The 27,665-nt window shown below is 55.1% G+C and overlaps 1 protein-coding gene across 1 annotated transcript in view; it reads left to right on the top strand.

Annotated features, from left to right (window-relative positions):
* Positions 1–24,446, top strand: part of VSTM2L (V-set and transmembrane domain containing 2 like) — a 36,655-nt gene extending 12,209 nt beyond the window's left edge. Inside the window, exons 2-4 of the mRNA XM_004430415.3 lie at positions 12,152–12,321; positions 13,858–13,908; positions 23,060–24,446. Of these exons, the coding sequence (XP_004430472.1) occupies positions 12,152–12,321; positions 13,858–13,908; positions 23,060–23,332 (494 nt within the window). The 3' untranslated portion in view covers positions 23,333–24,446. The remainder of the gene's footprint in view (positions 1–12,151; positions 12,322–13,857; positions 13,909–23,059) is intronic.
* The last annotated feature ends 3,219 nt before the right edge of the window (positions 24,447–27,665 follow it).

Genomic DNA, 27,665 nt, shown 5'->3' with positions numbered 1-27,665 from the left:
CACAGAGTCAGCAGGCACTTAGCACGGAGTAAGTGCTCAAAAATATTAGCTATTCTAATTTTTACTGGGTGGGGCAGCCCCCTTCCCCAGTCAGCTGGGGCTGGGCAGGGACCTCCCCCCGCCCCCGCCCAGGTGAATGTGTGTCTAAAACTCAGCAGCAGGTGGGGGCACCAGGTAAGAGCAGGTGTTGGGGCTCTACTGTGTCCCGCACCCAGAAACAGGCTCTTTGCCTGCATTAGTTCATTTCATCCTCACAGTAAGCCTTTCGGCCATGACACATGTGGGCACGGAAGCTCAGAGAAGTGACGCAGCTTCCACAAAGCCACACAGCAAGCCAAGGCAGAGCTGCAACTTGCAGCATACTGGCCTGCAAGTCCTGGGCTCCCCCCTCCCCCGTCCCTCTCCTTCCTCCCGGTCCCCTTCCCCCTTTAGGTGACACATCCACACTCCCTGCGCAGAGCACCTCTGAGGAAGGAGCCTGAGGCTGCAGACTAACGAGGCCTTGGATGGGTCCGACAGGAGGCCCCTGACTAGGGGTTTGCCCCGTGCCGGAGAGTAAACAGCTCCCCACCAGGGCCAGCGTTTCTTTGATGTCTCCTAGTTCATTCAAAATTCATGAATTCTGTATCCTATGCCATAATATATTCATGTTTATTTTAATACAAAAATAATGTTCTTTCCTCATTTTGGGGAGGAATATCGATGCCTCAGGAAGGTCCTCCCCCAGTTTGAACAGCACAGACCGTCTCCATTCATCTCTGTATTCATTCATTCATTCTATGGGCGCACTCGGGCCTCCTGGGTCCAGGAAGGGGTGTCGGTCCTCACCAGGTGCAGGCACAGGGAACCTCACGGTAGGCAGACAGGAGGCGGCCCAGCAGCAAGACCACAAGAGTCAGTGGGATTCTGCCAGGCGGGCGGCAGGGAGGGCGTCCAGGTAGATGGGCCAGCGCAGGTGAAGTCTTGGTGGTGGGACCAGAGATGAATGGTGGGATTGTGCCAGTGGCTGAGGAAGCCAGAGCCCCACCGTGATGGTGGTGGGGGAGGCTGCCCCTGGTGTCCACACTCGGTGGGGCCAACATCCCAAGCCCCTTTTGATCAAGAAGAAAGTCTCTGCTTGGTGCTGCTCTGAATGTAACGCCTAACTCCCACCCATCTCCCTCGTTAATGAGAGCAAATGGAGACCGAGGCTCGTAGCCTTCGGCAAGCAAACTTCCCTGGTTAGAATTTATGAAGCCTGCTTGGTTTTCATACTGTTTATTTTTACAGTTACCCTCTATTTATGGCAAGTGATGCTGATTTTCTGTTTATGGCAGTAATAAAATCTCCTTTTAAGCTGAATTTATTTAAGTAAAAAGGGAAAGATGCTTTGAAAATAAATATTAAGTAAGTAAGAGTGCAGGTGGTAGAGGGATCCTGCAGAAAAGATAAAGGTGGTCCCCCGAGAGGGTGGACTTGGGGAACTCTCTCTCTGGTAGTCCCTGTCCTGTTCACTCAGCATTCAAGTCCAAGTGTGCCTCCTCCTCCTAGAAGCCTTCCCTGACTCTCCGGGCAGACGTGCACCTGCCTTTTCCTCTCCCAGCACTTGCACCTCCATCCAGAGCTTCTGCATCCTGCTGTGCCCTGCACAACTCTGGGGAGCATTACGGTTCGCAGCTATGTGAATGGTGCACACCCTGAACAACTGTACATGGCAATCCAGGCTCAGTCCCAGCCATTGTCCATACAACAGTCACTGGTCTGTGTGTCTGGCCCTCCTGTGGACTGTGGCCAGGCCCTTGAGGGCCAGGGCCTGGTCTGACCATCTTGGAAAGCCCAGCACGGGGCCTGGCCCCGGGGTAGGGGTCCGTGAAGGTTGATCTTTGGTTCCTTCTGGAGGGGAGGATTTGAGCTCCTATTCCATGCCCAGGCCGCCATCTTCCCACTGAGACACACTGCCGTTCCTTAAGCTGTTGTACAAAGTGCCTTCCTCTCCACTTCTTGAGAAGAGGAAAGCTTGTCCACTCCAAGATGCAACAGCCCTCATCGACTCACATCTCGATCCCTCTTGCTGCAGGCAGCCTGCCAGACGCTGGGGCTGCCCAGGAGCAAATAGAGAGATCCCTCGGCTGCCTCCCCTGGGCCCACCCCGGGGCAGACACTCTGCACCCAGCCCTGGAGGAGAGGGCTCCCTCCACAGCCAGCCTTCTCTGTCTCGGGGGCCTTTCCCTCCCGTTTCTCCCGTTTTCCTCTACGGACGGTTTCTTTATCCTGATTTCAGGAACGCGGCGAGATCCACAGGCGAGCTGGGGCTTCATGAAACACCCCTCTGCAGCCTTGCCCCCTTCTGCCCCCCTGACCCTGTGCCACATACCCTCGCAGTCCCAGCACCCAGCTGAGCTGGGCACAGGGCAGCCTTTCTGGAAATGGCCCCCAGAGCGTCACACTTTTTAGAGTCGAAAGGGGAGAAGGGGCTTAGAGAAGACTCAGGTTTTGGTTGGGAAATAATGCAGTCAGCCTTGGGACTGAAATCTGACTTTGTCTCTTGATGCTGTGTGGCCTCAAGCACTGACACTCCCTCTCTGAGCCTGGGTACCTCCCTCTGTGAAATGGGCTGATAATAAATAGTACCACCTCATCAAGTCTTTGGGAGGATGAAGTTGGGGTCCTGTATACAGTGCCTGGCACATAGGAGGGGTTTCCTTTCTTTAACACCAGGACAGGGGACTGGCCCCAGTGGCCCCCAGGTTCTCTGGAGCCTTGGTTTCCCTGCCTGTGATACAAGAACAATGATCCCTGCCCTGCAGTGTTGCTATGAGGATTATGTGGGATCAGGCACATCAACTTTCTGGCTAGTGTGGTCCTCCCATCAGAAAGATGATCCCGCAGGGTTGATAGGGCTGCGCCGAGGCCTCAAGGGTGGGAGAGCTGCCAGTGAAGCCACCCCTTCCTGGCACTGTCGGCCTTTATTTATTTATTGCCGTCTCATTCTTGGTCGCCTTCACATGACAACTTTATGGGTCCTCTCGGGGACCCTCCAGCTGGCCTGTCAGCGTGGCTGGGAGCCCCCTCGGCTGGGCCCACATGGGCCAGGCTGGGCTGGGGGGCAGGTGGTGAGGAGGGCCAGAAGGAGGGGCGGGAGGGGCTGTCCGGCTGGGGCCTGACTCAGGGCCTGCCGGTTGCCTGTGGCATGCTGTCCCTGCGTCTGTGCCCATCCCCGCTCTTGTGGACTCAGTCCTCCCCCAGCTGCAGTCTGGCACCTGGTCGGTGCCAAATGAATGTGTGAGTGCAGGAATGAAGGAATGATGTCAATCTCTCTTGTTTTTGTCTTACAGTTTTTGACTTAAGTCCTCTGGGTTTTTGTCTGAACTTCCTTTCTCACTCCATTCATTCATTCATTCATTCATTCAGCACATGCCTAACAGCACCCACTGTGTGCCTGCTCCATGCTGGGCAATGCAGGGGCCCTGCCCTGGGGGGTCCCCAGGCTGGGGGGAGACACAGACCCCTCAGTATCTGTCATCTGACACACTCCAGTTGGGCAGTGAGAGGGGCACTCGCAGACCATCAAGGGCGCCAAGGAGGGCCTCCACCCTGGCCCCGGAGGGAGTGTGTCTCCAGGCAGAGGGCCAGCCGTGAGCTGAGATTCCAGGAACCATGTGCAGGCTGTGCCCAAGGGGGACACATGTAAGTGGCCGGGGGGGTGCAGGAGGGGCCGCAGTTGGGGTCCGGCAGAGCCAGAGCCGCAGGCGGATGCCCAACCCGGAGCCTGACTGATCCTGAGAGCTGGCAGCTTCCCAGTGGGGCGCCCCCAGGGAGAGCGCTCCCTGGAGTGCCCAGGTGGCCCGAGCAGGGAGGAGGGGGTCCTTTCTCTGCCTCTGCCAGAGCTGCTGTGTGTCTTGTCTACACAGCAAAGCGTTCAACCAACACCCACTACGTGCCTGGCGTCCTTCTAGCTGCCAGGATGCAGCAGTAACAAAACAGACTCAAACCTCCTGCTTTTGAGAGGCTTCCACAAAGTGGAAGATGGGCATAAGTGAGATAAATAAGTGAGAATGTATATGTTAGTGATCAGTGGTGGGGAAAAACGTGAAGCAGAGACAAGGGGGACTGGGGGGCAGGGAAGACTCAGGAGGTGACATGTGAGCAAGGACTTGAAAGAAGTGAGGAGCCTGTGGACGTAGGGGTGAGGCGCAGTCCAGGCACGAGGCCAGGGGAGTTTTTGTTGCATGGAAACCACTGTGGCAGGTCTGGGACGCCATGGGGGGCATTTTTTTTTAATTGTGGTAAAATATACCTAACGTAAAATTTACCATTTTAACCTTTTTTTTTTTTTGGTGAGGAGGACTAGCCCCGAGCTAACATCCGATGCCAATCCTCCCCTTTTTTCTTGAGGAAGATTGGCCCTGGGCTAACATCCGTGCCCATCTTCCTCTACTTTATATGGGACACCACCACAGCATAGCCTACCAAGCAGTGCGTCGGTGTGCACCCGGGATCCGAACCTTCGAACCCCGGGCCGCCGCAGCGGAGCGTGCACACTTAACCCCTTGCGCCACCGGGCCGGCCCCCATTTTAACCATTTTTAAGTGTACAGTTCAGCAGCATCAAATACATTCAGGTTGTTGTGCAACCATCACTGCTATCTATTTCCAGAAATTTTTCATCATCCCAAAATGAAACTCTGTTCTCATTAAACACTAACCTCCCCCCATACTCCCCTCCCCCTGCCTCTGCCCCCCACCATTCTGCCTTCTGTCTCTCTGAACTGGACTACTCCAGGGACCTCATATGAGTGGAATCACACAGTATTTGCCCTTTTATGACTGGCTGATTCCACTCAGCATACCGTCCTCAAGGTTCATCCACGTTGTAGCATGTGTCAGAATGTCCTTCCTTTTTAAGGCTGAGTAATATCTCATTGTATGGAGAGACCACATTCTGTTTCTCCATTCATCAGGGGAGGATTTTGAGCAGACAGTGACTCAGGATGTCCTGGCAAGAGATGGTGCCTGGGCTGAGGGGTGACCAAGGGCTCTGCCCCCTTTCCCTCTGTCGAGCTGAAGCTCTGCCTTGGGTCCCCTGACTACGAGCTGCCCCTGCCACCTGTCCCCAAGGGGAGCCCTGCTCTTGTTCCAGCAGAGACTGATGGGTGGGCTGGGGTCCAGTCCCTGCAGGCTTCCTGGAGGAGGCAGCCTCAAACCAGAGATTTGAAGACTGGATGGGCAGGGAAGACTGTGCAGAGGGAGAAAGGAGATTTGGGGCTGGACCAGAGGGGAATCTGAGCTCAGAGATGGAGGGGGCTGGGGGCTGGGCTGGGGCTGCCTTTGGGGACAAGCCCCTGTGGCCTGTGTGAGTCCCACTGGCTGCCAGGTGGAGGGAGGGGTGGTGTCGGGAGCAAATGAGGAAGGAGAAGAGTACAGGACTGATGGATGAGAGGTCTCGGGGCCCAGGCGTGCATGAAATACAGACGTTGCATCCACTGCCTGGTCTGAGGAGGCTCCAACGAGGCCTCTTTAAAAACCTTTCTGGAGATGATAGAATTTTCGTGCTGGAAGGTGAGGGAAAGGAGTGCTCTTGGTTGAGCACCTACTAAGTGCCGGGCATGAGGCATATGTTGCCGTGTGTTATCCTTCCCTCCATCCTCTCATTCTCCCCTCTTTTCAGATAAAGAAACTGAGGTTCAGAGAGGCAAAGGGGCTTGTCCAGTTCACACAGCTAGGGAGTGGAGGAAACAGGATTCGAACCCAGGCCTGAGGCAAAGCCCTAGATGTTTGTGCTGAACCAGGGCCTGGAAGGTTAGGAAGGAGGTCAGGCCCTCGTCTTGAAGGGCCGGCAAGATCTTCCAGGTCATCCCCGGCCTTAACCAGAAGCCAAACCCCGTGACTCGGCCAGGGCCACAGAGCTGATTCCTGCAGGCGACGCCCGATAACTGGGCCTGGGGTTAATTAATACATCACGCCCCCAATTAAAAGCAGAAAGGAAGGAGCTGTTGCGTTCAGTCAAGCCCGTTTCTCCTTCTCCTGCAGAATCCTGATTTGTGGACGGCGGTTTTCATTGTCTTCCCAGCAAGCCCAGCCCTTCTCGGGCCCTGGGGCTGGAGGACACAGTTGCATCCTTCTCAAAAATCTATAATCATACCCGCCTCCCGGGGCCTGCTGGGAGGAGTTTCCTGAGCAGGGAGAGGGCTCAGGGATGGGGAGTCAAAGAGGAGAAATGGATGTTAGGTCCCAAACTCCACAGCGATGCTAATGTGGAGACAGGGGTCTGGGTGGCTGGAGGGAAGGAGTGGGGTGGGGGCTGGGAAGAGGCGCTGCAGGAGCAAGCTCTAGAAGCTACGGGCTCCCACTCTAGAGTCCAGACCTGGGCTCAAATGCAACCACTTACTCTGTGGCCTTGGGCAAGTCGCTTAACCTCTCTGAGCCTCAGCTTCCCCATCTGAAAAATGGGCATAATCACGCTCACACCTACCCCACAGCATCATGGTGGGAGCATGAGAAACTATGTAGAGGGCTTGGCATTGTGCTTGCTACAAAGCAAGTGCTGTCTGTTTCTTAGAGGTTATTATTGAGTCATCATCATCGTCATCAAAATTAGTGTGGGTCACCTTCCAGTTTCTGGTCCTGATGCAGAGTCCTCTCTCACAGAGTTGGGCGAGGGAGCAAAAACCTCTCACTGATTAGAGCTGCCCACCCTCAGTGGAGGGAGGAGGGACTGAGCACCCCATCTCCGGAGGTGTGCGAGTGGGATGCAGAATTGTGGAGCCTGATGGCTGAACTTCACCTGATCATTCAGAGCAAATCCTGACGGGCTGAGGGACCCCTGCGTCCTGGTTCAAAACCCAACTCTGTGTGAGTCTTGGGCAGGTCTGAGCCTCATTTTCCTAATCCATCAAATGGGAGTGAGTGGGTTAGAGAGTATTAGAGGCAATGTCTGCATAGTGCTAGGCATGCAGTAGGTGCTCAATAAATGGTATGGACTTTTTTTTTTTAAACAAAGCTCTCTGGGTTTCCGTCCTCCCTGCCTTGGCTCACACTGGTCCTTTTCTCCTCGCCTCTGCTTGTCAGTTTCCACCCATCCTTCAGGGCCTGGCTTACATGCTCCTCCTCTCTGGAGCTTTCCCAGATTCCCTTTCTGTCCTGAGTGGAAGTGCCCAGGGCATGGGCCTTAGGACATACATCACTTTCTCCCTCACATTGTCTGAGCTGGTGGGGCTCTCAGTCCATGAGTTCTAACCCCCATTGTACAGAGGACCAAAGTGAGGCTCAGAGAGGGGGAGAGATTCTCCCAAGGTCACACAGCAAGTAGCAAGTCTGTTGGCAGAAACAGGCTCAGTCCCCCATCCCAGGCTCCCAGTCCTGTGCACCTGGTGCCTACCTGCACACATGGCTTCTCGCTCAAGGGGGCTCCTTGCGATGGGGCCTGGGACAGGCCTCCTTTATGTTGCTGCCTGTGAATACGGAGACTCAGATATGCCATCAGATGTCCAGAGCCTCGATTTCCCTACTTGTCTTGCAGACACACTGCCCCCTTCACCACTGAGGTTGGAACCAATGGGATGTTAGAGGGGCCTTCCCTCCCCTACCTCACCTAGGCAGCTCCCGGCAGGGACTGAGGGGATCAGAGAGATCCTGGGACTAGAGTCCACTGTGGGCGGGAGAGCTGGTGGCTGCACCGATAGCTAACTCACCTGGCTCCATGAGTTCTCGGAGCCAGATTTCTATCCAGCCTCCCACCCAAAGCCCCTCCCCACTCCTGGCTCAGGACCACCTGCCCCACCTGGGGCTTGAGGGGATGGGCAACACTTCCTCTGGGAGGCCTCCCCTGATTGCTTCAGGCTGGGTGAACTGCCTCCTCTGTGCCCAAGCCTTTGCACTCGGAGCAAAAGAGACTCCCCACCCTGTCTCACAGGACCCTGAAGGTTGGCCATCGTGGACTGTTTCTTTTTAAGAAAGAGCTCTACAGCCAAAAAGAGTTTGAATACTCTGAGAAGAACATGGCCTTGGAGTCAGACAGGCCTGTGTTCCAATCCAGGCTCTGCCGTGTGGCTTTGAAAGGCCAGGGGCTTTGGCTGCCTCCCCTGAGCTGTGGGGACGTGTGAGGGGGAGGGGAACTGAGGCTGCCCAGAGTCATCTGCTAGGACGCCCCCACACGTGACAGCTGATCACTGGGAATTGGCTGGTCTAAATGGAGATGTGCTGTAATCGTGTAAAATACATGTGGATTTCCAAGACTTAGCACAAAAAAGGATGTAAAATATCTCATTAATAATTTTTATTACATGTTGAAATGATAATTTTTTGATATCTTGGGTTAAATAAAATACATTATTAAAATTAATTTCTCCTGTTTAAGAATTTTTTTGTTTTACTTTTTTTAATGTGGCTACTAGAAAATTGAAAATTCTATATGTGCCTCGTGCGTGTAGCTGGCTTTCTGTTTCTGTTGGACAGCGCCCTCTAGATGACCATTTCTAGGATTCGGGGAGCAAGTGGCTGTGTGGTGGGGTGCTCCCCCGAGGCTGTTTGGGGGTGAGAAGGCCTGGCCAAGGACTCGGGCCTGGGGCCTGACCTTGCTGACCCCTGGCTGCTGAGTAGCCCCAGGCCAGACACTGCCGTCTCAGAGCCTTCCTTCCTGCATCAGTAAAAAGAGCTGGTGGGCCAACGTCAGGGTTTTCCATCAGTTTGGGGGGCCTGTGGGCAGAGGGAGGCTGAGTGAGGGTGGATGGAGGCCCGGCCTCTCCCCAGGTCACCCCGATGGAACCCCACCCCCTGCCCAAGGACGGCCCATGAGACCCACACAAGCCATTTCCCATCCTCCTGCCAGCCAGACATGCCCCCCCCACCCCACGCACCCATCTCTGGGAGGAGAAGCATGGTGGCTGCGTCACACAGGCCCGGGTTCCAGGGCTGGCTCCTTCCTGGTCTGTGATCCTACCATGAGAAACCCTCTGACAGCTCTGGACCCCTTTCCCCATTTGCAGGAGGGAAGATGGTGGGTACCTTCTGATTCCCATGGCTCAGGCAACAGCACCTGGAGGAGGTCACAGCTGTCCCTCCCACTATCTCTTGGACAGCCAGGGTCACACTGCTGGTCACCTCGGATCCAGCGAGGGGTCTTGCCACTCTCCTCCTTCCTCTGTTTGCAAAGGGTGTGGGGCGGGGAGGGGCCTGGATCAAGGCAGATCCCGGCTGTCCCAGGGCAGGGGGCCGACCGCTCACTCTGATCCCCCCCAGCCCCTCCTGGTGGCTCAGATCCTAGACAGCCCCCTTCAGTCCTGCTCGAGTTGGCAGGTCGGCATCAGGGAAGGTGGGGAGGGCTCGGCCTGGCCCCAGACTCTCAGGGTGGGGCCCTCCTGGCTCTGGACCCTGCTCCACCACTGCCCAGCCACGTCCACTCATTCATTCATTCAAAAAGTATTTATTGAGCACCTACTGTGTGCCAGACACTGTCGTAGGAGCCCGTGATAGATTGATGGACAAGACAGACACAATCCTTGCCTCCTAGAAGGGAGAGCAGACAATAAACATGAGTAGAATAATATTAGCTGTGTTGTCTAAAACAGTAGACGTTACCTACAAGTTTTACATTTAAGTTAAATGAATTAAAATGAAATACAATTTAAAATCCAGTTCCTCATTCACACTAGCCACATTTCAAGTGCTCAAGAGATGTATGGTGCTGGTGGCTACTGTACTAGCTCAGATATAGAACATTTTCCTTGTTGCAGAAAATTCTATGGACAGCACTGATAGTGTGTTGGAAGAGTGATTTGAAGCACTGGGCTGGGGCAGGAGATGCAATTTTAAGTGAGGTGGTCAAGGCAGGGCTCACTGAGGAGGTGACATTTGAGCAGAGTCTTGAAGTAGGAAGGGAGGGAGCTGTGTGGGAATCTAGGGAAAGAGTGTCCTAGGCAGAGGGAATGGCAAGTGCAAAGGTCCTGAGGTCGCATCTCGGCTGGAATGTTTGGGAACAACAAGGGAAATATTGTGGCGGGAATGGAATGAGTGAAGGGAAAGGCAGAAGCTGACACCAGTGGGACTGGCACAAACGTGGAGGGCCTTGTCTGCCATTGTAAGGACTTTGGCTTTGACTCTTAGTGAGAGGACGCCGCGGGAGAGTTCCAAGGAAAGAAGGGACAGGGATTGATTTGTGTTTTGCCAAAATACCTCTGGCTGCTGTGTTGAAAATAGATCGTTGGGGAGGACAGGTGGCAACAGGGAAGCCAGTGAGGAGGCTACTGCACTGTTAGAGGTGAGAGGTGATGGTGGCTGGTCCAGCGTGGGGCAGCGGAGCTGGGGAGAAGGGGCCGGATTCTGGACATGTTCTGGGGGCAGAACGCACAGGGTCCCCTGGAGACTGAAGGGGGCATAAGAAAGAGGGAGGGAGGCAGGGACGGCTCTAAGCTTTGGGCCTGGGGACCTGGAAGGCGAAGGTGGGCGAGGATCTTCCCCCCAGCATCCGGTCTCGTCTCCTGCCCAGTGGGAAGGACAGTCCCAGGTTTCAGGTGACACCGCGCACCACACCTGGCATGTGCTCAGTAATTCAAACAACACTCATCCTTATTAAAGAGGCTTTGTTTATGTAACAGCGGCCAGTCCCTGCCAGACCTCAGAGAACTCAGGAAGCCCGAACCTTTGACCTCGGGGGTCAGGGACGTTGCGAACTTTCTTTTAGCCCAGAAACCCATTGCTGGAGTCAAGCTCGCATGGAAACCTTGTGTGTAGAACAGAAAAAGCAGAAGCTTCAGGATGGAGGCCTCCGTCAACCCCTCTCCTCGGGAAGCCCTCAGTGTCATGGAGGGGAGAAGTAGGTGGCCCCACAGCAGGAAGCCCCCTCCCAGCCCAGGGCTCCCTCTTCCTCCTGCCTGAGCTGAGCGGGGCCAGGAGGGGCCGGGAGGGACCACGGGGGTGGGAGGCAGGAGTGTCTGCCCCGCTGGGTGGAGGGCGCCTGGTGGCTGCAGCAACAAGGCAGGCCATGGGGTGGGGGCCTGACAGGCCCAGTATTCCCTGAGTGACCTGCACGTTGCCAGGCGTCTTTCCAGGGCGAGATAATCTCTCCTGAGAAGAGGAAAGAATTCTAATTACATCTCAGGACAATATTTGTTTGGAGAGACGAGAGACAGAACATATGGTGGGGAGGGGCGCTGGGCTGCGTCGAGTGGGGATCTGTTTTCTCGTTTACCGGGCGGCATGGCAGGGGTGGCGGGTGGGGGGTCTCCTACTGGGTCAGGGGAACTGCCTGCCCTGGGATTTGGTCGGGGAGCTGGGCCCTGCGGGGACAGGAGACACGTGTGGCTCCCACTGCACCCCGGGGGTGCTGAGAGGATGGAGAATGTTCCACCCATTCGGGGCACCTACTAGGTGTCCGGAAACATGTAGCCGCCGGGAGCTCCGGGTCCCTGTGTGTGACAGGCGCTGCGTGCAGTGAACAGAGAGTGACCGTGACCAGAGTAGGCGGGGGGTAGGGGTGAGGGAACCTACCTAGGGTGGTCAAGGAGGCCTCTGTGAGGGGGCCAAGTTTGAGCTGAGCTTTGAGTGACTTGCCAGGCAAAGAGGGGCCAAGGGAAGAACATTCTGGGCATTGGGAGCAGCCAGGGCAAAAGCGAGGTGGGACAGCGAGGCACGTTCACGGGACAGAGAGGAGACCAGGGGGAAGTGGGCAGGGCCTGACCCCCTAGCCTGGTGGGCTTTATCCTCTGTGCAGTGGGGAACCAGGGAGGGCTCTGAGCAGGGGGTGGCCGAGTCTGATTTGGCTGTACACAGACGGTGCTGGCTGCTGTGCACTGGGGTTGGGAATAACTGGAGAGGGAAACTGGGTGGGGCGGCTGGAAAACTCTGGAAGAATTGATGAAAACAGCAGCTTCCTCCCCGCTTCCTGGGCTCCCTGCTCACACGTTGCAACCAAGCCCTCCTCGGATCCATCGCTCCCCTGCGTGAGACTCCCATGGTGCCCACAGGCTCTGGGATAGAGGCCCAGCTCGAGTGGGGCATCCAGGGCCCTAGACCTACTCCTTCATCCCCACGTCCTGCCAGCTGCTGCTGCACACCCAGCCCCGCCGAGCTCCGGCAGGTGCCCCACCTGACGCCAGCCCGTTCCCACCTGCAGGCCTGTGCCTGCTGGCCCTGCTGCGTCCTGAGCCCCGTCCACTCCTCCCCGTTTCTCCGCACAGCCCTGTTCACAGAGACGCCCCACGACATGACGGCGCGGACGGGCGAGGACGTGGAGATGGCCTGCTCCTTCCGCGGCAGCGGCTCCCCCTCCTACTCGCTGGAGATCCAGTGGTGGTACATGCGGAGCCACAGGGACTGGACTGACAAGCAGGCGTGGGCCTCGAACCAGGTACTGCCCCTGGGGAGACACGAGTTGGGCTGGGAGAATCCTGGCCCCCAGGGTAGGGGTGTCTCTGCCCCTCATCACCTGGGAGCAGGAGGCAGAGGTCAGCTGAGCACCTGGGACGACCTCAGCAAGAAGGGCCCTCTAAAGAGCACAGAGTCTCTCCCTTCAGTGTACAGGTCAGAAAACTGAGGCCAGAGGGACAGCAGCTGGCTCCAGGTTACGGGCCAGGTGGGTCTCCTGACTCACCTTCCATCACGTCTTCAAGCTGCCAACACCAGGCGGCATTGCTGCCGCGTTCAGTCCCGAGCACACATGCACACTCCTGCAGCCAGCCACTGCACACGCATTCGCCTCTATGCACGGACACGCTCACATGCACACACCGCTAGAGTGGATGCTGTAGGTGCCTCCCACACGCGGGGGCACGCATCATCCCCTGCCACTCGCCCCCTGCCCTCGGCACCTGCGACGCTGCCTGAGGGTTTTCCGTGGACAACAGAGCCTGCTGGCCAGCAAGGCAGCCTGGAGGGGCGCTGCACCAATGACTGACAGGCGTTGGAGGGTCAAGCCCCAGCTCCCTCGACCCTCAGTTGGGATGACTGAAGCGTGTTCTACACTCTCTCCCCAAGATGCCCAGCGGGAGTAAGTTCCTGCTGCCCACAGTGGTAACTGGCCTGATAACACACCCGTTATTGACTTCCTTCGCTTTGTGGTCTCACTCGCCCACACTCTCTACCCACGTTTCCCGGGACCACCTCTCAGATAAACTGCTTGCACCTGAACCTTTGTCTCAAGGTCTGCTTCTGGGGGAACCCAAACCAAGACACTTCCATTCTTCTACTCGTGCAGACACAAATAATATGCAAACTCTGACACATATCTGCCCACCCATGTGTACAGTGTGTTTACACACCTTCATCTGCACACATGGGTGTGCTCACACGTTCTCGCATGTTGGTGAAATAGCCTCTAACATATTCACAGATACGTATTACACTCTGTCTGGCTCCTGGAGGTGTCAACCCCCCAACACTTCCAGCCCGCCTCACAGACTTAGAGGACCCAGTGGTCGGAAAGAGCCCATAGACAGAGTTGTAGGTATTTGCAGTTGGAAGCCTCCGGGGTCAGCAGCAGGGCATGTCGTGTGGTCAGGGTTCCAGGAGCATCTGTTACACACACCCATGTGTGTGACACACCTGAAAACACAAACACTTGTGCAGAGACAGACACTCCTACAGACACACCAAGCAGACTCACATTTTTCCTGTTCACATGTACCCACCCCATATATCCTCAAATACCCGAGTATCTACATGCATAGCACACGCTCAGTTGGTTTACAGGCACCTCCTGTATCTTCCTTTGCTCTGACTCACCCTTATCCCCTGACCGGACACAGAGCTGAGGGACTCCCCCACTCCAGACCCTGCGGCCCCAGAGCGTCACCTGCCTTAGCTGGAATCTTCACTGTTGTCCGTACCCCACCCCGTGATGCTAACGCCTTGTCTCTGCTCTCTCTGCCCCTCCCGCTCCCAACAGCTAAAAGCATCGCAGCAGGAAGACTCGGGGAAGGACGCGACCAAAATAAGTGTGAGTTTTGATAATGACTTCTCGCAAGGGCTCTAATGGAGGACACAGCTGTAATTTAAAAAAATTTTTTTTGGTCTGGTTCAGCAGAGAGCTTGGGCAAGAAGATGGAGGAGGAGAGAAAGAGAAGGGGAAAAATAGTCCTGCTCTGTGTTTTAAAAGCCAGAGATTTTTCAAGTTCATTGAATGACAGGCACAAAAAATGACAGGGGGAGAGAAGACGCATTCTCTCCTGTCGGGGCCAAGGCTGTGCGCGTCCCTGATGCTTCGTGTCTGGCTCAGCAGCATTTTTTATTTGGAGAACCAGCAGGGTCTAATGAGACTGAGCCGGCGGTTTTCGGCCCATTGTGACTGACTGCTGCCGCTTCTCACGGTCACTTGGGTCACCTGGCTCCTGGTAGTAAGACAGGCAGGGGAGCTACAGCCTAGGAATTTCAAGACAGGCCGGCCTCGTTGTGCATTGACCGTTTTATCCTTGCTGTACCTCTATGGGGAAGGGCAAGCATTCGCCCCTTTTACACGTGGGGCAACTGAGGCTTCAAGGGGTCAAAGATTTGCTGAAGGTCATGGCGTGGCTGGGCTGCCTCGAGCTCTTTGTCTCCGGGCTTTGCTGGAGCCCAGGGAGGCAGGGGCACCCTGGTGGCTCAGGGAGTGACAGTTTTTTTGGAGGAGGAGCACCCAGAGTGGGGCCTGGAAGAGACAGGCAGGACTGAGGGGACCAGCCTGGGGACACGTGTGGCCATGGGACCAAGCTGGGTTTGTGCATGGGGCATGAGGTCAGCCTGGCGGGAGGCTAGAAGTTCACCAGCAACACACTCAGAAAATGTGGGTACCCGCAGGGGTGTGAGTGTGTGTGTGGGGAGTGACCTCCAGCTTCATGCTTTCCTGCTGTGTCTTCCACAACTTCTCAAGGACTTGTAGGGGAGCTCAGGACCCAAGGCGCATGAGACACAGACACACAGAGGAGCCTCGCCCCACGGAGAAGTCACAGTGTAAAGAGTGGGCACCGGGAGGCACGGGGGTGCAGTGCTGGGCATTGGGGGTAGCAGAGCGGAGGCAGAGAGGCCGAGGAGGAGGCCCCGAAGCCACCCAGGCAAGAGTGGGCAGATGAGAGAACAAGGGCCTCAAAGCATTTGTGCCATCTGGCCCAGGGCCTGTCCAAGTTGGGGTCTGGAAATTGGAGCCATTTCCAGTTTAGGGCAGCTGCTGGTCCACCCTCTCTATGCCCCTGGCCCCTCACCTTCACTCTCTGCCAAGGGCACATCCATATGTAATGCCCCGTTTCTTGCCCAGACAGCTACCAGGTGAGCCCGGGCAGGTAGAGATCTGTGTATGTTAATATACCCCGTTCCTCGCACCTCTCTCTCCTATGATTTTGTTTGGGGTTTAAGGAGCATCTCAGGCAAAGGAGAGAATAATCTAATTGACTTAGAGGATTAGAATTCAAAGCTGCTGGGCCCCACGTGAGGGGAATGTGAAGATGCTAATTAGTTAAATAAAATAAATGTGCTCGCTCAGCGTGATTGCACAATCACTCCCCAACCCGCCAACTCCCCCCTACCCCAGCCCTCAGCCCCTGCATTTCCTGCACCAGCTGGGGCTCCGGGGTCTGGTTAGGAAACCCAGAGACAGGCGTAGACCCGGCTCCTCGTGCAGACGGCGTCACACTCTTGACTGTTCTTAGATACACAGACGTGGAGATGGCCGGCACCTGTAAACAGTATGCGCACCCTAGTTTCCTGCAGTCTAGGAGAAGGCTCAGAATCATCTCCATGGCCTCCAAGGCTCTGTGGAACTCGCTCTGTGCACCCTCGGGGCTCATCTCATCTTGCTTCACCCAGCTGCCCGTCCTGGGTGCCTGGCTGGCTGCCTTTCCGCCTTCCCATTCCTTCCCACCTCCAGGTCTTTGCACAGGCCAGTCCCTCTGCCGAGAAAACTGTTCCTCTCTCTTCCTTCAGAGCTCAGCTCAGGAAGCCTGCCTTGACCCTGTGACTCAGCCGGCCACCCTTACTTTTCCCTCCTGGCTGCATTTCCGTCTGTAATTATCATGTGTGTGAGACGGTCAGAGAGCTTCCTGTCATCTCCCCTGGGGACCGTGGGGCACACTGTGCCTGCCTGCCTGACTGCTACATTTCCAGAGCCTAGCACAGAGCCTGGCACGGGGGAGGTGCCCAGTAAAAAATTACCGAATGACTGTCACACACACAAACACACGCCCAGGCCAACGGGGGTGTAAATCCAGACAGATTTTGGTGTGCAGACACGCCAACATGACGGACGTCCGTGCCTGTACTTGTACGTGTCCAGGTGACATGAAGGTGTGAAGGGGCTCGTGTGGGGACCGTGGGACCTGGAGAGCCCAGACCCCGTATCTGCAGGACCCAACTGAGCCAGGCGGGAATTCCAGCCCAGCAGTCCCACGTCTTCTAAGAATGTCTCGATTTCACTGGAGTATGTCCCGATTTTTAACTGTTGGGACCTAATTTGATTTGCGGAAAACACCGTGGTACCAGCACAGCAGATCTACCTGCTGGGCAGCGTCAGTGCCCGTGGGTCTCAAGTTCTGGGGAGGAAGTACTGTCAGCTTCCAGGAGCTGATGTGGGGAGGTCCGTGACCTGCCGGGGCCGCCATGGGAAGGTTCAGAGGGTTTGGAACCCTGGGAAGGTTCAGAGTCTGCCGTGCTGAGTGCCCGCTTGGGATGGTGAGGATGCAGTGGAGCCACCGCTGAGCATCCCGGGAGCTGAGTCCTGGCTCCAGCTCTGCACCTCCCGTGCCTCCCTTTCCCCACTCACTGTTGTCTGAGGCTCATACAAAAACACTTTAGAAACTGTAAAGTCCTAGGGATTGGGCTGTGTAAATGACAGTGGTTACTCGAGTAGAAACTTAACATGAGTTTGCAAAGCATGCAGGGGGCTGGTGCCATGAAAGAAGGCCCAGCTTCTCTGCAGGAACCGGGCGAGGGAAGGAAAGAGCTCAGAATCTCTTAGGGGGATCGTTTATGTGGGGGCACAGGCATCTGTGATAAAATAATAATAATAATAATATAGCAACTAACATTTATTGAGTGTCTGCCATATGTCAGGAACACGATGAGTACTTTGCATGAATTATCTCATTTAACTTGGGCCTGGGGAAGGCCTCTGGCCTAAAACATCTCCCCGGGTAGCTTCCATATGCTGAGGATTCCACTGTGAGGGCCTCAGTCCTATGGCTCAAGCAAATTCTGCTTATTGGCCATTTTCAAGTTCTGGTGTTTTTCTTTTGATCTAACTGAAGTTCTTTGTTTTAGAATTTAGGTTAATTTTCCTTAACTCATTTTGCAAGTAGACATGTGTCCCAGCTTCCTAATTTTAAGACAAGGTGAAATTCTCCGCACATACCTTCTTTCCAGGGGCCTCTCCTGCCTTCATCACTGTAAGTCCCTCCTTTGGTCTAACAGAAGTTGTTTGTGCTGTAGATTCAGTTCATGTAACCTGCTTCAGTCTGAAACAGCTGTGGGCAGCCTGGGTCCCCACGTACGTGTGGCCCAGTGCCCTGGCCCTGGCCCACTCATCCTGACCCCCACCTCCTCTCCAGCCCTAAAAGCCACAGCCGAAGAGCCCTCAGGAAGCACCGTGCGGCCCCGTCCCGAGTCCCCATGGATGGTTACAAGGCAGCACATTTGTCAGATCAACCAAGTGGCTCTGCCGCCCAAGCGCCCGACTACCCCACCTGGCTGCCCCCCACGTGTGCTGCACACGTGTGGATACCGCATGGTTTCTGGGAGGGCGGGTGCCACTGGAGCAGCACACGAGGTCTGCATCCTTCACAAAGGATTAACAGGCCGAGCGGTGGGTCACGGTTTACTCTATGATTTTATTTTCTGCTGCAGACGTTTCTATGTTTTCTTGAAATTCCTGCAGTGATCCGCAATATACACAGGGCATTACGTTCTGAAGTCTGCCAAGGAGGCAAGACTCATGTGGAGTCAAAAATCACTCCATCCATCTTAGGAATCCTTTGAAATATCCAGAGAGCAGCCAGCTTGTGGTCGGGGGTCACGAAGATGCCTCTGTGAAGGCCACGGTCACAAACACCCAGTCCCTGCCCTCAGGGTGTCCTAACCAGTTTGGGTGATGGACGTTAATCCAATAATCACATACGATAAAAAGCAAATTACAACTGCGACCATCAAAATGAAAAGGAGAGCTGCCCAGGGGTCTAAGCCTATAACGGAGGACCTGACCTAGTCTAGGAGGTCTGGAGGGCTTCCTGGAGGAGGTGCTGCTTGAAGTGGGCACGGAAGTGTAGAAGAGTCAACGAGAAGCACGGGGAAGTTCGCTGAGTGTGTGTGTTGGAGGGACTGGTGGAGGCTGGTGTGGCCGAGGGGCAGGTGGGGATGAGACCCTGAAACTTCCCCCTGACCCCAGGTGGCCACTGCAGGGAGCCATTGAAGGAAGGGTTCTAAGTTGGAGGCATTTTAAAAAGATCTATCTGTTCATCATGGGAGAGCAGATTGGAAGGTGCCAGAGTGGCTTTGGGGAGACCCGGGAGGAGGCTGGGGTGATGACCCAGATGAGAGAAGCTGGGACCTTGCCCTGGCCAGTGCAGGGGCATCTGGATTCGAGAGAGAAGGGGAGGGGGCCCAGTGATATTTAGAGGGAAAATCAATGGGATTCAAGGATGGATTGTGCTGGAGTGTGGGAGGAGCAATGGGGCTGTAACTGGAGAGTGTCTGGCTGGAGTGGGTGAGGCCTTCTGGGGCCCAGATTTGAGGGGATCCTGAGTTGGGTTTTGAACATGCCGAGGGGCTGGTGAAGTGGCCGGGTGTTGCTGATGGAGGCACAGGAGTGGCGGAGCTCAGAGCAGGGCCGAGCCTGGGGCAGGGACCATCTGACCCCAGCACCTTCCTGGGGCCACCACGTCACTCTTAGGCCTCAGCCAGGAGGCCCCATATGGGAAAGGGCTGGCACCATGGAGGCCAATTGGTACCGCCCATTCTTCCTGGCACAGCTGGGGAGGAAGATCCCAGCCTGCCCACCTGATGGCTGAGGGGCCCCTGCCATGTCCGGAAAGGCCTGGGCCGTGGGCGAGCAGGGAGGAGGCTGAGCTTGGTCACAGCGTGGACTCGCCTTGTCTCTTTCAGCGTAATTAGGTGCCTAATTGCACTGCTAAGGCCTGTCGATGCCTGCGCCCCGGTGATTATGATTTACAGCCAGGCTGCTGTGTGGGGGTCTCTCTCCTCGTGGCCTCTCCAGTCGCGGGAGGGCTGGGCCGCAGGATTTTCTGCCCAATTTGTGAATGATGAAATCCAACAGGCTGCTCCCACCACCCCCGAGAAGCTGGGGCAGGATGATGGGCCCCTCCACTGGATATGCTGCTGAGGACGGCCAGCTCCCCCAAGACCTGAAGGGTTGGGGGCCTGGGGAATGAGGTGGGAGGTGATGGAGAGACAGACCTGCGGTTCACTGGTCGTGGGAGGCTCCCCAGAGATGTGGTTAAGACCTGGTCTCTGTCACCAGCTGGGTGGCCTTGGGCAAATCACTCCACCTCTCTGAGCCTCAGTTTCCTGGCCATGCTCTGTGTATCCTAGCAGGGCCTACATCACGGGGTTATGTGAGGTTTAAATAAGATGTATGAAGCTTGAGCACATCATCTCACAGTGACCAGGGGCTCCATAAACACCAGCTGCCAGCACTACTATTACTGTTGTTACTGTTTTTATTATCTGCCTTCTCCAGATGGTGCTCACGGGTGCGGACCACTGGGGTGGGGAGGGAGCAGAGGCTGATGTGTGTCCTCTCCCTTCGTCCTGTTGGAATCAAGCTCCCTGAGGTGCTTGGTTATGGGCGTGAGGTCTGGGTTCCCCCTTAGACCTCCAGCCCACACGGGCCTTGCTGGGGTCTGGCTGGATCACAGCATACAGGGTCCAACTCGGGGTGGGCGCTTGCTAAATGTTTGTCGAATGAATGGATGAATCGAGCCAAGCAAACCGAGGCCAGGGTGCTGTGACTTGTGTGATCAGAAGCCAGCCTCCCAGTGTCCCCTGTGGTGCCCGCTGCCCTGCTCCTGAGAGGGGAGGAGCTCTACTTCTGAAGACCACCGTGTTTGCTGGCAGGGGGTGACGGGGGAGGGAGCTGGCTGCTCCCCGGGAGAGGCGGTCCGGGCCCCAGCAACAGGTCCGGGGATGGGAGAGGTGGGTGGAGGGTGGGCCTCGCTTGGTGCGCCCTCCCTAGGAGCGGCTGCTCCCAGCGCTCTGCATTATTACTCCATTAGCGCCTTGTAGGGTTGACAAATGAAGGATAATTAATATCCGTGAGGGAAACAGATGTTGAGGTAATTCGCTCCCTGCTGCGCATTTGCAACAGCATCTCCTAACTCGCCTGAGAGTGTGGCAGGGCCGCAGGACCTCTCCGTGCCCTTGGTCAGAGGTGATGGCGTCAGCCGGGCTGATGGCCTCCAGCTGGACCCAGCCGGCTGTACTGGGGAGGGGGTGCCCCACAGCAACAGAGGCGGAAGCGTTTTCCACCGCTTGCTCTTGGGAAGTTCTGCCTGTATCTCACCTCCTGCCTCACCATAATTCCACGTTTTCCTGCTTCATGGGGGATGATGACCAGCCAGGAAGGCTCAGAATAAGGGAGGATGGGCCAGGCTCCCAGGTGCTGCCCATCCATGCTCTTCTCTTCTGGAGCCTGGGAAGCCTTCTGTGGCCCTGCCAGCTCTGGGTGACCCTCTGTGGACCTGTCATGCCATTTGGAGGGTCAGAGTGCATGGAGGCAGGCCTGGGTTCAGTTCCCCACGCTGCCACTCACTGACTCAGTGCCTGTGGGAAAGTCACTTCTATCGGAGCCTTAGTTTCACCAGCTGTGAGATGGGTGTAATCATGTGTCTGTGACCTACGATTAGAAAGCATGATATCTGGGTACCACTTCATTTGGAGAAAGAAGGAACTAGAGTGAGTCCATTCCTTCAACAACTGTGTTTATTATTATTATTTACAGGGTACCAGGCCCTCTGATGGTCACTAAGATGAACAAAATAGACGTCATCCCTGCCCTCATGGAGTTTATAGTTTAGCCAGAGAGAGAAACAAAAATCAAGTCAACAGACATAAATTACATGGTTCTTAAATTGTGACGACTGCCAGGAAGGAAATAGGGGGTTGTGATGGAAGATTCTTGGAGGAGGTGATGTTTGAGAATGAATGGGAGTCAAGCAGGTGAAGAGAGATGGGGAAGAGAGACCAGCATGTGCAAAGGCTGCGAGGTCAGAAAGAGCTTGGCATCTGGGAGGCGATGAGAAGGGGCCCGGGAAGCCAGGGCACATTCGGGGGATGATCAGAAGTCACGTGTGAGAGGGCCCAGCTGTGGGGTGAATGCACCCCTCAGAGACTGTCCTCTTTCTCATCCTGGCCTCCTCACCACACGGGTGATCAGCAGGGGCTTCCCCTCCAGGGGTGGGGGCTGGGCAAGAACAGGCAGGCTGGTTGTCCGTCCCCATCGCCCCCCCAGGGGAGAGGGACCGGTAGGGCTCAGGGCCAGGGCCACAGGTCTGAAGTGCACTCAGCTCCGCCTGGGCCTGGCCAGCCCATAATGCCAGCTGGTGGTAAGATCATTGGGAAGGGGGTTCCCTGCTGGCAGTTGGGGACTGATCTTCCCGTTCTGTCTGGGTGGGGCAGGGGCTGAAGGAGGTGGGGTGGGGGCTACAGGGGGTGGGGTGGACTCCTTTTGACTCTAAGTAAGAAGGGGCCAGGGATGGATGGAAGCCCCCTCCCCACTGCCCCTCTCCATAGGCTCAACTCCCTGCTCCCTTTTTTTAGCTTTTTATTTTGAATTGCAGATTCACAGAAAGTTGCAAAAATAGATCATAGAATCCCTTGTACCTTTCACCCAACTTTCCCAATTGAAATACCTTATATAACTATCCACCTGCCTTTTCGCTTTTAATTGAAAAAAATTCACAGTAGCTTGATGTTCAGGGCAGATTTATTCATAAGAGTTCTATTCTGGAAACTACCCAAATGTCCATCAGCAGATGGCTGGATAAACAAATGGTGGTATATCCATATGATGGAATACTACACCACTATGAAAAAGAAGGAACTGAGCCATGCAACAACATGGAGGAATCTCGCTGGCATTATGTTGTGTGAAAGAAGCCACCCATGAAAGTTCAAGAACAAGCAAAACTAATCAATGGTGAGAGAAGTCAGAGTAGTGGTTAACCCCTAGGGGTGAGTATTGACCAGGAGAGGCCACAAGGGTGCGCTCTACAGGGTTATAAACATCCCATGCCTTCCTCTGGCTGGTGGTCCCACAGGCATCACATGAGTCAAATTTCATCAAGCTGTATGCACTTTACATAAGTCAAATTTCAATTTTAAAATAAAAATCTAAAAACCCAATCAAATAAACAAGCAAAAAGCCAAAGTACAAAGAAATATCACAGACAGACACTGTTGCTCCCCCCGACTGGAGTGAACAGTTATTAGGATCCTGATATATTTGTGATCAGCCTTTATTTTTTCTAAAGAAACAAAACATTTTGGACTAAGCTAAAATTTCACTTTGCAGTCGATCCCAGGTCCACGGCCCTCCCCTGGGCTCCACCCGAGAGAGAACCATTACTATGAGGCCACTGTGTGCCCTCCAGTCTATTTTAAACTTCTGCGCACACACGTCTCTAAAACCAGTGCAGACAGTCCTCCGTATCCGCGGATGCAGGACCGCAGATACCGAGAGACAACTAAGGGGCTTGCGCATCCGCGGATTTTGGTATCCGCAGGTGGTCCTGGAACCAATCCCCCGAGGATACCGAGAGACGACTGTATAGAGTATTTTCCTGTGTCTATTTACAGAAATGCCATCACACTGTAGGAGTTTTTCCTATGAGATCTTCTCACTTCCTGCATGTCACTGAGCTCTAACACGTCTAGCTCTAGCACGTTCTTTTTAACTGCTGTGCAGTATTCCCCTGAGTGACCTGACTACTGGCCTGTTTATCCGTCCTGTTGATGGACATTGAAGTTGCTTCTACTTGTTTGCTGTTTAACTCCATGCGCCCTCGTGGGAGCAGCTCTAGGGCCCCAGCCTGGGAGTGGCCTCCCGGGACCAGCGCCTGGGTCTTCCCAGCTGCCGCCCGATGGCCAGGTCACGGTCTCTCTGTCGCCCCCAGGTGGTCAAGGTGGTGGGCAGCAACATCTCCCACAAGCTGCGCCTGTCGCGGGTGAAGCCCACGGATGAAGGCACCTACGAGTGCCGCGTCATCGACTTCAGCGACGGCAAGGCCCGGCACCACAAGGTCAAAGCCTACCTGCGGGTGCAGCCGGGAGAGAACTCGGTCCTGCACCTGCCCGAGGCCCCGCCCGCCGCGCCCGCGCCGCCGCCGCCCAAGCCGGGCAAGGAGCTGCGGAAGCGCTCGGTGGACGAGGAGGCCTGCAGCCTCTAGACTGATGGCCACCCGCCGCCCGCCCGCCCCGCGCCCCTCCGGCTGTCCAGAGTGCATGAGGAGCCGCTGGACCGCTGGGGACGCGACTGCCTGGGTCCAGCCTCCCCGTCCCCGAGACCGCCTGCGGCCAGCCGGCCCTCCGCACACCACCCCCTCGCTCAGCATGTAAGCCCCGCCCAGCCCTCCCTTTTCAGACCCTGCGGTGACCTGCCTCGGAGGAGGTGGGCCCGGGCACCAAGGGGACAACCGCCCGAACGCTGGGGTGGGGCATCCTGCCGGGACCGGGCTGCCCCCTTTCTGTCACCAGCTTCAGTGGAGTCCAGTGTTTCGCTTTGCTTGCTTGTCCCCACCCTGTCCCGAGCCGGGGCCTCCCAGCCTTACTCTCCCTCCTTCCTGCCATCCCCCGCGTGGACCTGGGGGCGTGGACAGTGACCCCTTCCCGAATTTGGACTTGAATCTTCTGAGCAGAACTGGGGCCTCTCCCCTGGTGACGAACTGGGCACAGAGTCCCCAGGAGAGCATTGCTCTGGGGCGGTGGGCTGTTACCAGGGTCACTCACCGGGGCCCTGGGAGGAGAGGGAGATGCCCCACTGCCTCCTGGTGGGTCGTTCATGTTCAGCCTCCTTAGACCTAAGAAACAGCTCCCTGATCCACCTTCTGGGGAGGCAGGGGGACCAGGAATCTGCCCCTTCACATGGCATGTCTGAAGGAGGGCCTTTCCTCTCTGACCCCATGGCTCCATGCAGAGTTTTGCACCAGCAGGACCCCTTCCAGGGTCTTTGAGGCTCTCCCAGGAGCCCCCCCTCTGCCAGCTCCCAATGTCCCAGACCCCTCCTGGGGCCCATGCCTAGCCCACCCAAGGGCCTGGGGCTGTTGGGAGCTAAGGGCCCCTCAATACCAACCCCCTCACAATCCCTGATCAGGGGGACACCCACCCCTGGTGATTTGTAAATATTTCTGTTGGGCCCAGCACCCCCTTAGAACGGGCTCAAACCTCTGGCCGCCCCTCAGCAACGGAGTGGGAGATGTGGGAGAGGCCGAGGGCTTTGCCCAGGGAAGTGTGGGTAACCCTGTACACATGATCCAATCCGTGACTACCAGCCAACCTGAATAAAGCGGTTTAAAAAAACCTCTGGGCAGTGTCTTTCTGGGGCATTTGTGTCTGGAAACAGTGTGGTGGGGGAGGGGGATGTGGGGGAGGGCTTGGGCAGCCTGCACCCATGCCTCACTCAGCATCTTCTCTCTCCTGCTCTCTGCCACCCAAACACAGAACAAGAGCTGGCGGTAGGGTACAAGGAGAGGGCGAAGCAAACCCAGTCTTGGTCCAGCTCCAATCCAATTACTGGGCACTTGAATTATTCTTAGATTTTGAAATAATCACATGCACAGCAGAGTGCATAAAACATGTTCACACTGTTTTGTGAATAAATAAATTATAAAGCAAATAAGGGTGAGCCACCACCTACCAAACAGCACCCCAGAACAGAACTCCCCAGCGCAGCCTGTGTGTCTTCCTGATCATACCCCTCTCCCCCTCTTAGGTAACACCACCCTCACTTTTTAAATAATCACATTCTTTATGTTCTTTTTACAGTTTTACCACCTCTATGTATGTCATCTTAAGCAATATAGTTGAGTTTTTCTATCTTTTTGAACTTTATATGTGTGGAATCATACCATATCTATTCTTTCATGCACCACTATATTTGTGAGATTCATCCATGTTGTTGCATGTCTATAATTTGTCCATTTTTATTGCTGCATGAATATCCTACAATTTATCAACTCATTTATCCATTCCACTGTTGACAAGAATTTGTGTTCCCATCTGGTGCTATTCCCAGCAGCACTGCCATGAGCATTCTAGTCCACGTCTCCCGGGGCACATGAGCACGAGTTGCTCGGGGGTGGAGTTGCCAGGTCAGAGGTTCAGGCACTGCGCTTTAGGGACCTCATTTTCTCCAGTGAGGTATTGCCATCCCCTTAGTACAGCTGAGGAAACAGGCTCAGAGAGGTTAAGTAGCTAGCCACACAGTTGTTGAACTCTGCTTTGCTGGGCCTGGACCCCTGCATTCCCAACACACACACACACACACACACACACACCTCTCTCATCATGCCCTGGGCTCTGGATTTCCCTTGGTTCATGCCAGCCAAGGGTCCCACCCACCACGGTCCGGCTGAGAATCTGCCAGAGGGCGTGTCAGTGTGGGGCTCTCAGGACAAGCCCTCATAGCCAGCGTGGCCAGCTGGTCCCTCCTCTGTGCACCTGCAGAAACCATGGACACCACCCACACTGAGCATGGGACATCTGCCTGTCCCTGAGCTCCCCTGCCAGCTGGTCTGAACGAGCCTCCCTCAAGGGCATGGACTGGGAACTGCTGAAATGATGACCGATGTTGGTTGAGCACTAATTGTGCCCCAGGCCCTGTGCTGAGGCCACGGCAGCCCCAAAGGGAGGCAGGTATCCTCAGTCTTCAAATGAGGAAACTCAAATCCAGAGAAGGGTGGCTTGGAGGATGGCTGGTTGGCTGAGGACATGAATAAACCGGGCTATGAAGCAGGCAGGGCTCTGGCGCTGTTGCAGAATCCAGGTATCCCTGGGCTGGATGGTCTATGACCTGTGGTCCTCTCAGGCCAGCAGCCAGCCTTTAGTCAAGGCACATGGTCCCTTCCAGAAATGCCCAAGTGCAAGGCAGGCCCTGAAAAGCCCAGGTCTCTCTGGGAAGGTCTGGCTCGTGCTAGAGTGATAACCATATTCCCAGGTCCTGAGCACCTGCCACACACCAGGGACTAGTGAAGAGTTTTCCACAGGATCTCGTTTCACCCTCCCAAGGGCCTGTGTCCCATCTTCGGTCCCCTCCCCCTTTAGAGGGGTCCTCACCTCCTTGGAGGGATTTTTCTCACTCTATTGGGAATGTAGCTCAGGGGAGAGGACAGTGCCTGGGTTAGAATCCTGCCTCTGCTCATCTTTGCTTCAGGACCTCGGACAAGGCTCTTCACCTCTCTGAGCCTCAGTTTCCTTTTCTGTAAATGGGGATGCTCCCAGGGAAATGCAAATCAAAATCATAATGAGATTCCACTGCACACACACTAAGATGGCGAGAATCAAAAAGACAGAGAATAACAAGCATTGGCAAAGATGTGGAGAAATTGGAACCCTCATACACTGCTGGTAGGATTATAAAATGATGCAGCCACTTGGGAAAACAGTCTGGAAGTTTCTCAGAATGTCAAACATAGAGTTACCATATGACTCATCAATTCTACTCCTAGGTATATACCCAAGAGAACTGAAAACATATGTCCACACAAAAACTTGTGCATGAATACTCATAGCTGCATTATTTATAATAGCCAAAAAGTGGAAAAGACTCAAATAACCATCAACTGATGAATAGATGACTAAAATCCAGGCAATGGAATATTGTTTGGCAATAAAAAGGAACGAAGTACTGACACATGCTACACCATGGATGAACCTTGGAAACATTATTCTAAGTGAAAGCAGCCGGATACAAAAGGTCACATATTGTATGATTCTATTTATATGGAATGTCCAGAATAGGAAAATCCATGCAGACAGAAAGCAGACTGGTGGTTGCCAGGGCTGGGGGAGAGGAGGTGGGGGTGACTGCTGATGGGTACGGGGTTCTCTTTGGTGGGATGAAAATGCTCTAAAATTGATTGTGGTGATGGATACACAACTCTAAATATACTAGAAACCATCAAATTTTCAGTATTGTACCCTTTACATGAGTGAATTGTATGGTATGTGAATTGCATCTCAATAAAGCTGTTGAAAGAATGGGCTCTCCCGACTACGGCACAGCGCCCACACCAGGCACACGGGAGGCGCTTAGGAAATTCTGGCTCCTATTAATATTGCTGTGATTTTTACATGGAAGCCAAAGCCAAGCTGTGCTGACCTCAGGGCACAGCTGGTGGTGGCAGCCTCGGGGGTAGGGCTGGGGGTTGGTAGAGAAACATGAGACCTGGAGGGGGTAGTTCCTACAGGGGGTACCCAGGCCCTGTCCTGAAGGCTCAGAGAAACCTCCTTGCACCCCAGGTTAGCTGCTGGCTACTTTCCCCTTTGTGCCCAAGTATAACAATAACTGGGGGAGGGGTGCTTGTTCATGCATTCAGATGTCCAGGCTCCCTCTTGGCCTCCAGATCCCCACCCACCAGCATCTATAGCTAGTGCCCCCCGGTGGTTCTCGTGATGGGGAGAGAACGTACCTCTGGCCATGGACGGTGTCCTATACTCTTGCTCCTGAGTTACTCCAGCCCCCCAGCTCCCTTGGTCTCCAAGGCCCTGAATTCTGGCCCAAAC

Source organism: Ceratotherium simum, chromosome 21 (genome assembly GCF_057802395.1).
Source record: "Ceratotherium simum simum isolate JZ-2026a chromosome 21, ASM5780239v1, whole genome shotgun sequence".
Taxonomy (NCBI): domain Eukaryota; kingdom Metazoa; phylum Chordata; class Mammalia; order Perissodactyla; family Rhinocerotidae; genus Ceratotherium; species Ceratotherium simum.
The sequence above is the reverse complement of the archived record's forward strand: the minus strand, read 5'-3'. Positions and strand labels throughout refer to the sequence as shown.